Source organism: Amblyomma maculatum, chromosome 7 (assembly GCF_055883805.1).
Source record: "Amblyomma maculatum isolate TAMU_Amacu chromosome 7, ASM5588380v1, whole genome shotgun sequence".
In the NCBI taxonomy this organism is placed as follows: Eukaryota; Metazoa; Arthropoda; class Arachnida; order Ixodida; family Ixodidae; genus Amblyomma; species Amblyomma maculatum.
In genome coordinates, this window is record NC_139350.1 from 89,503,229 (window position 1) to 89,519,589 (window position 16,361).

At 49.3% G+C, this 16,361-nt stretch overlaps 1 protein-coding gene across 3 annotated transcripts in view; it reads right to left on the reverse strand.

Annotated features, from left to right (window-relative positions):
- Positions 1 to 9,500: 9,500 nt before the first annotated feature.
- exd (PBX homeobox extradenticle) overlaps positions 9,501 to 16,361 on the reverse strand; it is a 316,334-nt gene continuing 309,473 nt past the window's right edge. The window contains exon 10 of one of the 3 annotated variants that reach the window (XR_014708815.1): positions 9,501 to 10,557. Coding sequence is in view for 2 of the 3 variants with exons in the window: in XM_084609241.1 (XP_084465367.1) it covers positions 10,477 to 10,557 (81 nt within the window). In the remaining variant the exon portion in view is untranslated. The remainder of the gene's footprint in view (positions 10,558 to 16,361) is intronic. The other 2 variants (XM_084609241.1, XM_084609243.1) reach the window with 2 other exon arrangements.

A 16,361-nucleotide genomic window follows, 5' to 3' on the forward strand; every position in this document is an offset into this window, starting at 1 on the left:
GTAACTGGTTAGAAAGTAGAAAATCACCTCCATGGCTATTATTACTACCCATTCAAAAAGTAAAAATCATGCTTTCCTTTCCATCAGTGGCTGTTGGCTCTTTCCTTACGTATGTATATAAGAACAATCACTCTATCTGATGACGTCCTGTTTACCGTTAGTGCTGACCTAAACTCTCATTGAGGTGCTTTATCAGTCTTATCTCATTATCACGGCTCTAACTAGTAATCTGCACACGTTTCTATGACTTACTCATTATTTTTAATGATTATCTGTTAATTACCTCGTTATCATTGTTCTTATCTTCATTATCTCATGCACACATCTCGTGGTCACACAACCCTGTCCTCGCCACCCATGAGCCAACAAATGTCTCGATATTACAAGACTTAGCAAAGCTATCTTTCCACAACAGTCGTTTCACAAGCACGAAAGTAAAGGAGATCGACATGGGCCAATCAAGGTGGCGCGCACATGATTGTGCGGACGGCGTTACAGGGTGGTGGTATACGACAGCAGAGTTCTGTTGTGCGTAGCGTCCTGATTCTTACATTTTCTACTTGTGAAACGGCGTTTGGGTGCTATCCGGGTTCTGAAACTACATTATTTTTATTTAGTTTACGGTTTATGGAGTCGTGCAATCGCTATCGCTTTCATTGATCATGGCGTGCACAATCAGGAGACATCAGGGTCCGCAGTACTTGAAATTCAGTTGTCAGGCTCTTCAAGGCCAATAATAAGGCGAAAACAAAGCGGGTCCACGTATCCAAGCTCGAGTCCACCACGGGAACGGGAAGCCACCCCACGGGGGCGCAACTAATTTATATAAAAACAACAGAGCCAAGTACCTTGAGAAGGGGCGTTCGTGCTAGTTTTCCTTCCTTCATGGTTCGTGCACTGCTCGTAGTAATTCTGCGTCCGTGTAGCCGAGCATGGTCAGGAGGTACGGGACACTGGCATCACGCACGGGCTACATCTTTCTGTGACAGGGCCGATTATCCGCACTACCGCATATCGTGCAATGGTCATTCCTTTTTTTTATATATATATATTACATTCCTTTAATATTACATTCATTATTCTATTTCCACCGTTAGCTGCATTACCAGTCACACTTCTAATCTTATCTATGTCCCCCTCTGCGAGTAGCGGCAACATGCATCGGGTATGCACTTGCCTATCAGGGTAACGGGTCATCGGCTGTTCACGATTCAGAAGTGCCAGTCAAATGCACTCCATCTCCGCTCTTACTGCACTCTGCTTAATACCAGCCGCCAGAATTATACGCTTCTGTTGAATAATGGCACTAATTCTGCGTGGATTGAGTTTCATTGTTTAATCCCGTCTCCCTCGGTCAAAGGGAAAGGACGTTTTGTAGGGAGATCGTGAACCCTTCATGGATGACTGCTTTCAAGTGATTATCTTTTGAATAATTTGATTTGAAGGAATCTACGCTTGCATGGGGCTCTTTAAAGGGGCACCGAGGGTGAATTGAAGTTGGCCTGCATGACTGGTTACCGCTTTCTGTCAGGCCGCTCTGAAACTTCTATAGCTAGAAATGACTCAAAAACTAGGTACATATGTCGCCACCATCAGCCAATTCGCAAGGAATCTACGATGCATAAACGCCGTTCCGTTTTTTTTTTTTTTTTCTTTTTTGTCATGGATACGGGAGGCGAGGCCACACCGCCGTTCACTCGAAAACGGTGTGCTTGTCCATGTAAGCGTCAAGATTTACATATGAGTGGCACCTTCTCCGCATAAAACGCTTATGCTGCCGGACACTGTATAGGTCACTATATCGTGAAAGGGCCATTAACCGTCTGTCACCTGGAGTTATTTCAAGTATTCCTTTGGCGTGCAAACGAACAGGTCCAGCGGTGCGGTTTACAAATTCGAATAAATTTTTTGTTTTTGTTTTAAACAGGCCGAAAAAAATATGTTGATAATTGCTGGCGCTGGGAGCTCATTCCAAGTGCTTTTTTTTTTTTTTTTTTTTGTCAGTCTACTTGGGGAGGATTACGTTTATACCTGCGCCATTGTGCTTTCTAAGCTGTCACTGAAATCAAGGATGTATAAACAAGCGAAAGGTACCGGCTTGGCTTGCTCAAGAAAACTACGATAATGACAGAATCATTGCAACACGATCCTTTTAAACTGCTAGAACCGTCTGAAAACAATCATATACATCTGAACACAGCGAAAGAACAATTACTGTTTTTAAGGAGTACAGACACCAAATTTTGGTTGCGTGTTTTCACTTGAAAATATACGCGCACATTATGGACACCACGTGATTGCGGAAAAAGCGGCAAATGATTTATATTTCTCTCACGCTGTTATGGTTTCAAATGCCGAACGACGGCTATGACGTCACGGACGATTTGAGGTTACGTGAGTCGTACAACACTGCAGTATGGTGAGTGCTTCGTTAATTTTAAATCACACGAACTTTTGCGCAAACCTTCCAAGAGCTCAAATGGCAAAAACAAGCAGCAGCTATATCACAGCTTTTCTAACTCCCATTTTCGAAAGCGTCAGTGGCGCTACAATCGTCGTTCGGCGGCTGAAACCGAAACAGCACAAGAGGGACAAAAAACAAACAAACAAAAAACACTCAACACAAATTTTAAACTGGCGGAAATGATTTTCACCTTGACTCAGATATTACACTGTCTTGCGTATTAATTTAAATGAAAAAAAAAACGCATGAAAAAATTTGGTGTTTCTACTCCTTAAATCCCACATCTAAAACGGTCTGAGTGTGAATTATATTTCCAAAGGCAAAGTGTGGACTTGATCGTATTGGCGTTAACCGTTGTAAGAGCATAAAATATACAGGTTTCCGTTCTGATAATACGTGCTCATGTTGGTGTCACACTGACCATGTTGCGAAAATGTTGCTACAAACAGTGTCTCAGTCGCATGGTCAGTCAATCTGCGGATATTTTTAAGCTTATTGTTTATTCCACCTGTATTGTGCGGGTGCCCACTACGTGCATGGAGATTTATCATATCAGTCAGGTATATTATGCGCATGATATCACGAACGTTTATGTATAAAACGGCTGTTAGTGAGTGTGTTTAGTAAAGTAATTATACAAGAGGTCATAAACACATAGAACACTGGTGTGGAAGTTGCGATTTTAAGGCGGAAGCCTTTAAGCTCTCATCGTTGTCAGCAGGAGATGTCGGCAGAGGGTGTCACGCTTTCGAGAGCGAGTTAAAAATAAATTAATAAACCTTGTCTCCACCTGGAATCAAACCTCCATCCCTTGGATCCCTAGGTGAGAGCTTTACCAACTGCGCCACGCCCCGAATTATTTTTTTTCTTTATTGCCCCAGATCGTGAAACTCTCTTCATAATTCCCCTTGTCTACCGTGTTCCTGATAGCGGAATTCCGCAACTGATAGATACTGCGTCTTTCCTTTCTTGTAAATAAATTATAGAACGCCGCTCAACTTTGATGCGTTCAGTAAAATGCTGGTTGTGTTCGACAATGGGCGCGCGATGTACCGTCACGACAGGTCATGACGTCACCAGGCGATTCATGCACATACGAAGCTGACCACGCCTAGCGTCTGATCCAAGCGTCCGTGCGGCGCCTTTCATTGGCCGCTTCCTCGAAGGCCGCACCACACAGCAAACAGACCCAGATCCAGGTGTCTAGGAAGCGTTAGTAGAGCAGTTATCAGCGGCGTTTGAAATTGATTTTCACGATAGAAAAGGCGCAGTATCTGTCACAACTCTCCGCGGACACGTGTACCACGCAGCAAAGGAAGGGAGGAAGGTGGGAGTGAAAGAAGAGAGGGAGATGGTGCCGTAGTGGAGGGCTACGATCCACCGCGCTGTAATGGCTTTCGCCTCATCGCACTTTAGTGGTCCAAAGTGCCGCCTAGATTTTTTTTTTTTTCGAGAAAGATTATTGCAATCAGTGTTTTCAGTGTGTGTCCGATTGGGGATACGATTTTAGACGAGAGATGAGCAGTGCACATTGACGAATGTCGGTGCGTATGCTGAAAGGTGCTTTTGTAAGCAACATGACCCAGGAGTACTAGCCAGCACTAAAGCAACACTGCTTTCTCGGGGAGGCTTTTCAAATTCTCAATGCGAAAATTCCCGCAGTAAGCTGTGCAGTTACAAAGCACTCAGCAACGATATTCAAAATGCCCCAATCACTGGTCACTGCCAAGAAAGACCAGGCAAATAAATATATAACAAAAATAAAAGTTCACAAACCAAAGTACACGGTCAAGGTGAGAAGAGTGCTGCGGAGTCTGACTTGTGCGCTTGCATTTATTTCCATTCAGTATAAACCTGCAAGCACAGAGGCTCAAAAATATTGGGCGAAAAGACATACTGCAGCGCCACCTATGGGTGGCGCCCATGTGACGCACTGCGTAAAATAAAGCGCGTTGGACTTCTGCTGAGTGATGTTTTTTAACCCAGGCTGCTTAGCTAGCGTTAACATAACATTCATTTATTCGTTTAATACACACTTCGGTCTGGACCTGTTTAAGCTGAATTTAAGCTATTAGGACCCCTTATTCGGCAAGAAAGCAATTCATCGAGTCAGTGAGCTGCCGAAGCGTAGCCTGGCGAGCTTATTAAGGTAGTGAAGCGCATACCCCCCACTGCTTACGCCTGCACAAGCTTACACAGATCTCATTCGACCCCGTCTTCCGGTTCTCTCCGTCGCCTTGAGTAGTTCTAATGCCTCCTTGTTATTCCTGTTCGCCTGCAAGTACCGCAACTCCAAGAACCGGATCGTCAGGACCTTTATATACAGAATAGGCAAGCTGGAACCTAGCGACGACGGGAAGTTAGCGTTTAATACAACTGTGCAGAGGAATCTTCGACGCGCCGTGTTGCGCCCCGACTGCGATCACTGCCACTCGGGCATCGTGCGGCTGTTTCCTTCGCGCAGCGTACAATTGCTTTTTTATCGTTAACACAGCAGATCGCTATCTGTAATGTTTTTGCTCATCTTCACTTTCCTTCTAGGTTATTTGAAATTGCTACATCACTACTGCTGAAGCCGCCTAATGCAATCAATCCTGTCTACCTTTGCGCCTGGAGGCAGACATTTGTTCTTCGTTTTAGTGATGAATCCGTCGTTGGGCATTATAGCCTTCATTGAGAAAAGTTTTAGACCTCCTGGCTTTTACACAAATCTTCCTTGCTGTGAAAGCATTATTGCTCAGTGGCGAAGTCGGCACCTTTCCATACTGCCAGCGATCAGTGTTCGCTACCTTCACAAGTGATATGAGCAGGAATGTAAACGCACGCGCAGGTCGCTACTCGTCTAAATGTTCAACGCCAACTCCATGACGAAAGTTTGCTCACAGAAATGTGTTACACCGTTGGGAATGATCACTTGCTTCTTTGCCAATTAGCATCTAGATTAACCGAGCTTTTCCCAGGTTATTTTTTTCGGCTAGAAATGGAAGCCTACGCGAGATTATGTCGCGTATGTCCGCCATTGAGGTACATAACAGTAACAGACAATGGTGACAGCCTAAATAAATTGCATCAACCTCAGCGACGGCGCATAATCAAAATGTACAACGCTAGCCCTCGCTAACAAGCGAAACTATGGAGAAAAAATCAACTTCTAGCTTCTAAATACACAAATTTAATCAGACGCCGGCTCTAGCGTTAGTAAGAGTAACCTGATCCAACTTGCTTCTCAAGGTCGACAGCAGCGCGATTCGCTCCAGTGGTGGCGCTCGCGCCCAATATAAGCCATAGAGCACCCTTATTCACTTTCTGAAAGAATGACCAGTCATGAACAGGAAGGATAAGTTTATTTTTTGCAAGGACGGGCCGAGGTCAGTAAAAATAAGAGGGGAGGTGGGAGACAGGACGGGATTGACGGCGGTTGGTGCACATGTGTCCTATGGTCTGCCTGTTGTGACGATCTCCAACTGCTTGCATCTCGCAGCTTTATCAACGGCTGCTGGATGTTTGGAACGTCCGTAGGGAAGCCAGGCGGACATCAATTCGGGCAGCTGCTTAAATGGACATAAACAAAAAGATTCTTTTCTTTCGCCGCTTTAACCTTTATAGTTCAGAGCGAGCGAATTTGGAACTTTACCGCTCAGAGCGGCGGGACTACGGGAGACATTCAAATCACTAACCGACAAGCACAAGCTGCTACCCTGGTAAATTCGAGCGAAGTAATCGTGAGAATGATTACTCGCTACATTCGCCGACATCTTACACTCTAAGCATGGATTAGGCTCTAAGGAAGGGAAAAGCAAGAAGCATGCTCTCTATCACGCTCCCTATTAAGACCTATTAAGAACAAGACATGCTGCCCATGCCCTGGTGTAGACTTCGATCACTAAATATACGAAATGCTATACTGTTTCCAAGCGACGTATATTCCTCACTGATATCACAATTTGGTGCAATTAGCAATAGAAAGCGAGTTTTAACAACAGCACTTAAGGTCACCAATTAAAGTTTGTAGGAACCTCGGTTAAAGTATTGGTAACTTCATGAACTTCACATGGTTAAAGTGAGAATCTGCTTCCGTTGCTGACCATAGGAATTCCGTATATTTAATGATTGTAATTAACACCAGAGTTTCGGAAGAATACCCTGTCCCTAAATTAAATGCGCTAGAGAACTTACTTCTTATATAGCCTGTTTCGTGTTTACACTCTGATCATTTTCATTGGCACTTTTCTTTATTTGCCAATGGATAATTGCGGCGGTACCGGCAGACATACCAGGCAAACTGGTAGGCGGGTTAATGAATAGCCGCTTATACCAATATCCCCGAAGACACAATTGTACCTTGTAGACCCACTATACATTAGTGCATGGTCCGGGTGATGTCTCCTTCTATAGAGCTCGAAGTCGTACCTTGCCGGCATACACCACTGGACAAAAAAAGCACTCGAAGTCAAACACAAAGGTTTTCCATTAAACTGCGGAGGACGCAGCAAGCTAAAAGAAATTTAGGGCTGTACAGTGAAGAATCAGTATGAAAGCAGACTGAGTTAATGAGCAAGCTCGGTTTAATTACTCCATGATATTTTAATGAGCAAGCTCGGTTTAATTACTCCATGATATTGTCGCTGAAACCAAGCGGCAATGGACGAGACAGGGCATGTAACTGGTTAAGAGCAAGACATGCTGCCCATGCCCTGGTGTAGTCCGTGCACTGGTTTAGTTTGATGGGGTTTCAACGTCCCAAAGCGACTCAGGCTACGAGAGAGGCCGTACTGGAGGGCTCCGGAAATTTCCACCACCTGTGTGGTCCGTGCACTGATATCGCATGGAACGCAAAATGATAGTTGTAACGTTAGGAGATAGGAAGTGCGCAGAGTGGGTCAGAAAAATAACTCAAGTTAATGATATTCTCGCAAGCAATGCTGTAATGGCGGCTAGTTGGTTTTCCATCATCACGTAGGCGCGCTGAACTTTAACTCAAGACGATTCACTAACGTACCAGTCTTGTCTTGTGTTAGTGAATTGTCTTGAGTTAAAGTTCAGCGCGCCTACGTGATAATGATATTCTAGTGGAAATCAAAAAGGAATGGGAAGGAAAAGAAAGCGTAGCAGTGGGCGGCAGAAAGTTAGGTGGGCGGATGAGGTTAAGAAGTTCGCTGGGGTCAAGTGGATGCAGCTAGCACAGAACCGGGTTAAGTGGAGGAGTATGGGAGAGGCCTTCGCCCTGCAGTGGGTATAGACCGGCTGATGATGATATCGCACAGTACACGAAAGAGCATTATAATGCGAAAAATGTAGATTACAAGAGAAGGCAAATGAAAGAGCTCGGACCAATACTGCTGTCTGGACAGATGAGGTCAGACATTCTGCTGTGACACGGTGGCACCATATAGGGTTAACCAGATGTCAGTGGGAGGAGCCTTTCTCCTGCGGTGGGCATAGCTGGGCAGGTGATGTGATACATAAGATGGATGAGGCGAAATGATGGGCGTGAAGAAAAGCTCACCTGATGCGCTCCAATCTTTCTTCGCGAAATCGTTTGCTAACCATGGCAACGATTACACCTACCTGTGTCGGGTACGTAACTGACAGGGCTGCGGACCGCACCTGCAAGACACTCTCATCGCTGCCACCACTGACTCCTCTGAAGCGAGATACTACACAACAGCATGCACGGGCGTAAAGCTCTCCTTTCACCGAAATGAACATCAGAACGTACATTTAGGCGGCTAGGGCACTCCACCATCGTGCAGGAGCAAATATGAATCAAGGCAATCACCCCCCGCAGTTTGGTGATAAAGACGACACTCTTTCCACTGAGAACATCAACATGCAACAACAAAACAAGTGAAACACTCTGAAAACAAATGTTCTGCACATTGCACTTGCTACGCCACGACATGATACACTCCTGAGCAGCTAGTGCTCCAGACCGAGTTCTGTTCTAGGTCACTTGCAGTCAGGAGTGTTTATAAGGTGGGACCACAGCGTGTTAAAACGTGTGACGCGTGTTCATTCATCATGCACAATCAGCGCTAAATTAAAACCGATCAATAGAGATGAAACAGGAAAAAAAAAAAAGGAAGTTTTAGCTGAGGGAGACAGGATAGCAGCGCACTTTTTCACTATAGTGCTGCAGGGAGGTGACAGTTGATATCATCTGTATTTTACAGCAGCAAAAGTTTGTTTTTTTGAGATCGGTACTTAGTTATCCTGTTCGCATTTCACTTGACGCTGATGGTACATGTGGGTAGACAACTCGAAGTGTCCTAACAGCCATAGCGTCCGTACTTACCTGAAGTTTAAGCGTAACGGCATCAGCATGTCGTATTTTCATTAAAGGCTACAAGGTCAGCCCGCCGGGTACGTACATCTTTCACGGCTGCAAAGGGTGCACTTAATAATCTAATGGACCATGTCCCAGCGCGTTACCGAATTCACCGCGCGCGAAACCACGAACAACGGATATAAAGGGATGCGGCCCAGATGTAGATGTAAAACCTCGGCGTAGTCATACTTTAACAACTGGCTATTTACTCAGGTGTTGGTGCAAATATAATCGCAATACCAGAATGCCTACCTTAGATAGCTCAAAAATGCCTTCATGCTGACCTATGTTTGCCTAATAGGGATTAAGAACGGTTACTGGTCTTCGTCCGTAAACGGCTTTATCGTTTTTTGAATCCATCCACAAGCAATGACCTGAACTCTTTTAAAAACTTGATGCCTTAAAATGACGGCAAAGGCCGGAACACCACAAGCATCTTCATGTCCCGCAGTGAGCCCTTCGGACACCTATTGCGTTTTGCACTAAAATATTACACTTAAACTGACGCCTACTCTCAAGCGATTCCCGCTTCTCGAACATAGCGTCGTCCCCGTTGGACCGATTCCTTCCTTTCTGCAAAACTGGAACGCGTAAAAAGCGAAGAGGAAACTTAGCGCTTCGCAGCTCTTGTGCGGAGGTGGGAGCGCCTCTAGGCCAGACGCCACGACACCAGAGGCACTAGAAGCACTTCAGCACGAGATCTGCTATCAAGGACTTATTGCGTGTACTTGTGTTTGTGATGAGGTGAAGGGGACAAAGAAGGCAGCAGAGACCCCTTTCTTGCTTTTTCCCATCAGCTTTTTTTTTTTTCGTTTATTCTGCTCCACCACACACGAACGGTGAGAGGCGCTTCGGGATGAAAAGGACAAATGAGGCGGACGCAGGTCTCGTGACAGCCGGCCCACCGCATCCAGGTACGGTTCAGAGCCGCTTCCGAGGACCGGCTCTGATTACGCCGTGAACTGGGGAAGGCGATCGTAAAACCAAACGCCAGCAGCCCCGGAGGCTAAAAAGTTAAAACAGATCGGCCGCAACAAAGAACGCTCACGGGCCAAAGCTAGCGCCAGCGTGTGTAGCGGGGCAGATCAGTGAAGACAGTGGAGCCTACAGCACTTTTCTCGCAACGGATTGCGCGCGCACCAAGGAGAAAACATATGTACAGAAGCGTATGTTCCATTTAAATAAAGAAGCTCCGTAGCAGCCTGTTCACGGTAAGAACACTTAAATACCCGATTCGCAAACGCCAGACGAGGCACCTTTGCCTATCAGGGGCTTCCGCAAAACGAGCGAAGCTGCGAAACGCGTGTAAGTAAGCGAAATGGGGAGCCCCGCAGTCCACACCTGCCGAACGGCCTTCACGCGGATCAACGCTCGCCGGATACGGAAGCCAGCTGTGACGTGACCTCTGCTCCGCCCCGCACGTATACAGCACTACCACTACTACCGTCCCGCCGGAACGCCCCTCACCCGAGAATCCTTTCCGCGGAATCGTCTTTTTTGTCTTTTTTGTTTCGTCGTGCCCTATATATGATCAGCGTCTTCGTAGCGAGGCCACGCGTCACTCCAGAGACGGATAATGATGAGAAGGGCGCGCTCCAAGGGTGGCGCACAACGAGAGATGAAGAACGGCTATGTCTTTCGCAACGACGACCGGTGAGTGGGTGGGATGGAAGGAGCGCTCCTCTCACATGGGGGGACTGAGCGGCGTGGAGCTGTCGCTGTGAGGCGGCGGACTGTAGGCCATGGCGCGCACTCCGTGGGGAAGCTGCAGCAAAGAACAGAGACATCAGGCACAGCCACAACAGGGGTAAATGCAAAGCAATCAGCAGTTTGCCCTTCCAGGGTCCCTCGTAAAGGGACTTTGAGTCAGACGGCTCAAAGCTAGCTCCAATTCGTTCGCTGATCAGAGCTACTGCTTAATTCTTTGCTGACGTAACAGGTCCTACCAAAAGCCCGACAACACCGTCACACCCGCTTCCTTCTTCGCCAACGTTCGGTAGCTCAATGCTTGTTTTTCGGCTATGACATCAGTCAACTCTCCGATCTTGAAAAAGAATCGTTTAAAAGGCAGTTTGACACAAGACGCCGTGCTTGTGCGCAATAAGAGTAGTCGCTTGTGAGCACCAGCACAAGAAGCAAATAAAGGCTTAAAAAAAAAAGAAAACGAAATTCGACAGAATGCGAGCGTCTTTCAATGCCTGTCAGAAGCAAATGCGCGTGGGACCTTGCCACTGATAATGTCAACCACACACAGCGCACGTTCGCTGTGCCTCTGCGGATGCCTTTAACACACTGCTGTGATGATCGCTTTCAGTAAGCTATCACTGAAACCAACCTGCTACACCAAAATGTTTAAAGCAACGATTCACAAACTACGCATAAATTTGGTAACAGCTCCACCGGTGTAAGAAAACACTAGTGCCAGCACTAAGTGTCAACAGCTTCCCCTGTTAAGATGACCGAAAGTGAAGATTTCAGACTGCAGAAAAGTGCAGTCAGGATTGGTTATGATGCGAAGAATGCGCACTAAGAGAAGGGATCATATACGTATTTTGGCACAAAAGAAATTTCTTTAGGGACGCCGCGCGATGAGAGCACAGTTAAAAAACACACAGACAGCCTGACGTGTGTTTTCTTCACCAACGCAGAAAAGCAGAGCATCGTAAATAATTATACAAACGCAGAACAGCAGCGCACGCACCGACCGTGACTGGGAATAACAGCTGCAGAGGCGCCAATTGTAGGCTAAGGCGAGAGGCTAAGGAGCGCGGAGGAAAAGGAGCAGCGCCGCCGTCCGGCAGAAGCCGTTCTCGATACGCCGGCGCCCATAAATCCCCGCAGAGGTCCCCTCGACGACGCTGGCTCCTGTCGCCAACACCACCGCTCGCGCAGACCCCGGCGCGGAGGACAAGGGAGCCCTCTTATGCCAGAAGACTCGGCACACTTCCCCATCCTCCCTACAAAGTCCGCCTCGTATCAGCCGCCGGCCAGGAGTGCCGAGAGAGCGCCATTACGCTAGGACGTCGGCGGAGGCCGCGTTATCAAGCGGCCAGATGGCGTGGGTCCAAGCGGCGGCACCTCCCTTTACGGGGCTCCCCTCGCTCCCCGCTTCGCGCGTTGTTGGACTCCCGAGATAAGTCTCTGCTTCTTCGCCCCCTCCCCAAATCTCCCTACGTACCGCTCCTTCCGTGTAGTCGTCGTTGGCCACAGCAGAGGGCCGGGGAAGAATGGCGTAACCTACCTCAAGCTCCTTCTGTCACCTCCGTACAGCGCCAGCCTCATTTCCGATACAGTTACATGCAGCACTGTCGATGAGGTCAGCAGTGAGTTACAGCACCCGCTCGGTTAATGCGTAAGAGCAAGGCTGGAGCGACACTTCCCGCGTGCCTCCCGCACTGACCGCATTTCACTAGCTGCGTGCAAATCTCAGCCCCATCTGCGATATCATCGGTAGGCACAACCCTGCAGCGCCGGCCACAATAGCAAGCTATTAAAGGTGAGCCGGCTGGCATAATTGACCTCGTAGTGCACGAAAGTGTTGGTTCATAACGCTCATTATACCTCGCCTGGCGACAGTGGAGCAGGCTAAGACTCAAACGCCTCGTGGAATGGCACTGCGCGGGGCAGCACTGGTTGTGCTAGCTGATCGACAGGAAAGCTGCAGCGGCGAAATCAAATGCTAACAAAATAAGTCTTAACAATCACTAGCACACATATGATCGCCGTAACTTCAGTACGTAGTGTCCGAGATTAAACGTGCGAGGCGAGCAGGAGAGGACAGAGAAGCTCAGCAGGTGCACGGAACTCTGAAGGAACGGAGCTCAGTTTTGTGCCCGGCTTGAGGCACTCCGGGAGCGATAACGGGCGCATTGGGACGACGGAGGCCCCGCTTCTCATGTCTCCTGCCGGAAGCAGGCGGCGGTGCCCTAGGGGAAAAGATGGTGGCAAACAGCGCCCCGATTCCGCTATCCGCCCGAAATAAGGGTTTCCGGCGCAAGCCGGTCAGGAATAAGCGAGCGGCGAGAAGGTAGAGGAATTAAAGTGATCAGGTGCCGAGTGCGGGGCAGCCGCGAATGTGTGCACATACCCCCCAGGCAAAACCATGGCCCTTCAGAAAGGATGCCAGCACGCGCTCACTGGGAGCAGGCAGAACTTGGCGGCAACAAAGCCGCGCAGCCGTAAATGTGGCAGGATGGATTTCCCCAGCACGCGAAGAGGGCCTTTATTGCTTGCTTTCGGCGAGTGTTCGCCTCCACGTGGAACAAGTCTACGCTATGCGCCACAAACGCCTACGCGATTCTCTCGCGGTCAAGTGGACTCCTGGCGGAAACACAGAAAAGCTTGGACTTGTACTCCATCAGTATATCTTGTACAGACACATGGACCGACAGAATGCGAAATGCGCAGATATGAGGTAAAAAGGGCTTTCCTTCCTTTAGGCACACACCAAGCACATGCGAAAGTTCTCGCCCCTTTGGTAGCCTTTTCAATGCGCCCAGCTACTGGCAGATCAAGTGACAGCACCTGACACGCGTCGCTCGAAGCGTCTGCATGCAGCGCCATTTAAACAACATGAGATAGACCACGGTTCAGTCAGTACAAAGAGCTCACGGCACAGTTTTAAAGACTGCGCCATCAAGGACACAAAGGGAGCCCATGTATTTCTTTAATGCTTCCGCCTCACGAAGAAAAAAAAAAGGCGAATTCAATATACATACACGCAGACTTTCGGCGGCGACATGGATCACGGGAAAAAAGGCGAAAGTAGAACATGTCCCCCAAAATTTCATCGCGCGGCTTTCAAATCCTGAAACGAGATAATAACAGGGCATGGGAACCGCGTTCACGCGCCTCACAAACGACATAACGGGATCATCTGGAAAAAGCCTCCTATTTTTAAAGACTTCTCATAGAATCCCCGTTTTCTCCCGCTTTTAGGTTCGTCCCTCCCCAAGCCGTGCGCGACTCAAGGAAGTAATGAAGCGGCGTCGGCATTAGGAGAGCCATACGTCAAGGCTACTTGGGGAGCGCTGAAATCAGCGCAGCGAAAGGGGCCCGACGCAAAAGTAAAATAAAAAAAGGGGGGAAGAAGAAAGGAGGGAGTTCCGAAAGCCGCCTCGTCGGAGTCTACAGCAAAGACAGACGTACAGGATGCTCCGACGCGGCGGGTTATGCTGTTCCAACAGCAAAGGCGTCATAAAGGCATTTCAGACGCGACAAGCGCACTGAGACGGGCGCAGTGAGCGGAATTCCATTAAAGCGCAAAAATGGAAAGGACGCAGACGAATGACTCAACTGCAGGATCCCTCAACAGAACCTCGGAGACTCAAGCTTTTCCCTTTTGCAGCTTGAGCAGTTCTGACGCGGAACGCCGCGTTTTCCAGAACACCTAACGCCAAGAACATATGAAAATTTCAACCAAGAAAACAAAACCAAAAGAACTGCACGTCTTTTGGAAGCGCGTGCAAAGTTGAGAACTGGGGCGCTTCAAGGCGCGAAAAATGGCACACGAGTAAGAAAGCGAAAAAGGCAGGCAATCATTACTGCGTCATCAGGCGACACGACGTGGAAGGCGCTTGTCCTCGTCGCCACCAAATGTCGGCACGCCACGCGCTGTCAAGCAACCGGCGAGGAGAGCGGCACAGGACACCGGCCACGCCCTCTTCATCCCTGTGGTCGTTTCGTAATTTCTGCTTGAAAGCTGTGAGAAGATGTCCCAGCGCTATGTTCGTCGAGCGAGCGTCAGGCGGGCTTCGCTAATGCCAGCGCCGAGGCGAAGCTGATAGAACACTCGACAAAGAAGGGGAAAACAGGACCGTCGCTCCGGAAGCCAATATCGCGAGCTGCTTGCATGCGCTGTCGACCAACAAAAGCCCCCTTCGGCTACAAGCCGAAAACAGCCAGCGACTTTTCGCCAGCTCATAGCCTCGGCGCAGCAGGGAAGAGGAGCGCGTCCAGCCGCCATAAAATTAGCGGCGACGCGCGGCAGCGAAGGATTTCGCTCGTTATAAGAGCAAAAAAGGACAAGCTGCGAGAAAGAGCGGCCGAGAAGGCAGCCGGGGACGCGAGACGAAAGGCGGCCGCGAGGGAAAAAGAAGGAATCCCTTCTACGCTGCCGTCGTTCGCGGCCCAAATTGCCCGAACAAGAAGTGCGGCCCGACGCTGGCTGACTGGCTGGGGTGTCTTGTCTCGTAATTAAAGGAAGTGCAGCAGAACATCCAAGTTTGCATTACAAACCCATTAGGAAGAGGCGGGTCCCGGGCTTTCTTCTTCCTCCCCAGTTCGCGTGCGAAACTGCCGCTTCTCCGAGCGAAGCACTTACCGCTCTTGCGCGCGCGAATAACTTGAGCGCGAAAGAAAAATCCCTTATATTCCCTGCTCTCTTTCCAAGCAGCTTTCGCCCAGACTTGGCGAGTCAAGTTGGCGCTCGTTTTCCGTCGCGGTGCACTGCGACGAGCCGTTCAATTTGTTGCCACTGCGCGAGCCTGCACACGGGTCGACCGCGTGCCATGCAGTTCCTTCCTGAGCCAGGAACTGCACCTAGAGTTAACGGGAATTGACGCTTGGAGTGATACTCCTCAGAGCCTCAGGATAAGACACGGTGCAGGCTTTCTTCCGTTCGTTCATACCCTGTCGCTTCGAAGGCTGCGATCTTTATCGATTGTGTTAGCGCTCTAGCTGCGCCGCTAGTAACATACACACCATGACAACTTGCTTCTACCAGGGCCGGAATTTCAGAGAGTTTATTCAAGAGATGAGGAGCCCACCGCACATATTTAACGCCTTTCTTCCCACGGATAATTATTCATCTGTGCCACGTGGCCTGCACTCAAGCCCCAGGGCAGAGTCGGTTCTGCGGTAGAGCAGCGCCTTCACGCCAGTCAATTCCGCCGCCAGACTCGTAAAACAAACCCTCATCCCACTGAAAACAGCTCCCGCCGGCAGCAAACACTGGGGCTCTTCTTGCCCAACAAGATAACGACCGCCGAGAACAGGATCACCCAGCGCTGTGCTTAGAGCACGATGCCCGCTTTTTAACGTCCATCGATGATGGCCGCGCAGGAAGGTCGAGAGGAAGATAACGCCAAGTGCGGCCCGGAACGAGCCGGAAGGAACTAAAAACCCCTTCCCCTCTCGTGGCCGTGCGCGACGGTTTACGACTTGGGAAGCGCCTCCGAGAACACGCTGCGCCGGTGGTCGACGCCTTCGCAACAATTACGGCCACGAACGTCTTCGCCGCACGGGGCCAGAGCAGCAGTCGTTGGCATCAAGAGCGCGCGAGATACAGCGCTGCGCCACACACAAAGGCCTGCGAAGAAAAGCCGCGGCGGGGAGGCCGGAGGGCAGCGCGCTTTTACAGCCTCCCTCGCAAGTTGCGCAAGGCCGTGGTCTGCTGCTGTAGCACCGAGAGGACGCCGCCGGCTTGGGCGGTGCGAGACGGCCTTTTATAGGACCGTTTCCGCCGTCGTTGGGTTTTACGGCCCGCCAAAGGCGCCTGTGCTTCTGCTGAGGGAGGCAGGGCCACGCGACAGGGGAAGAAGAGCGCCTCACCCTTCTCCTTTCACAAGG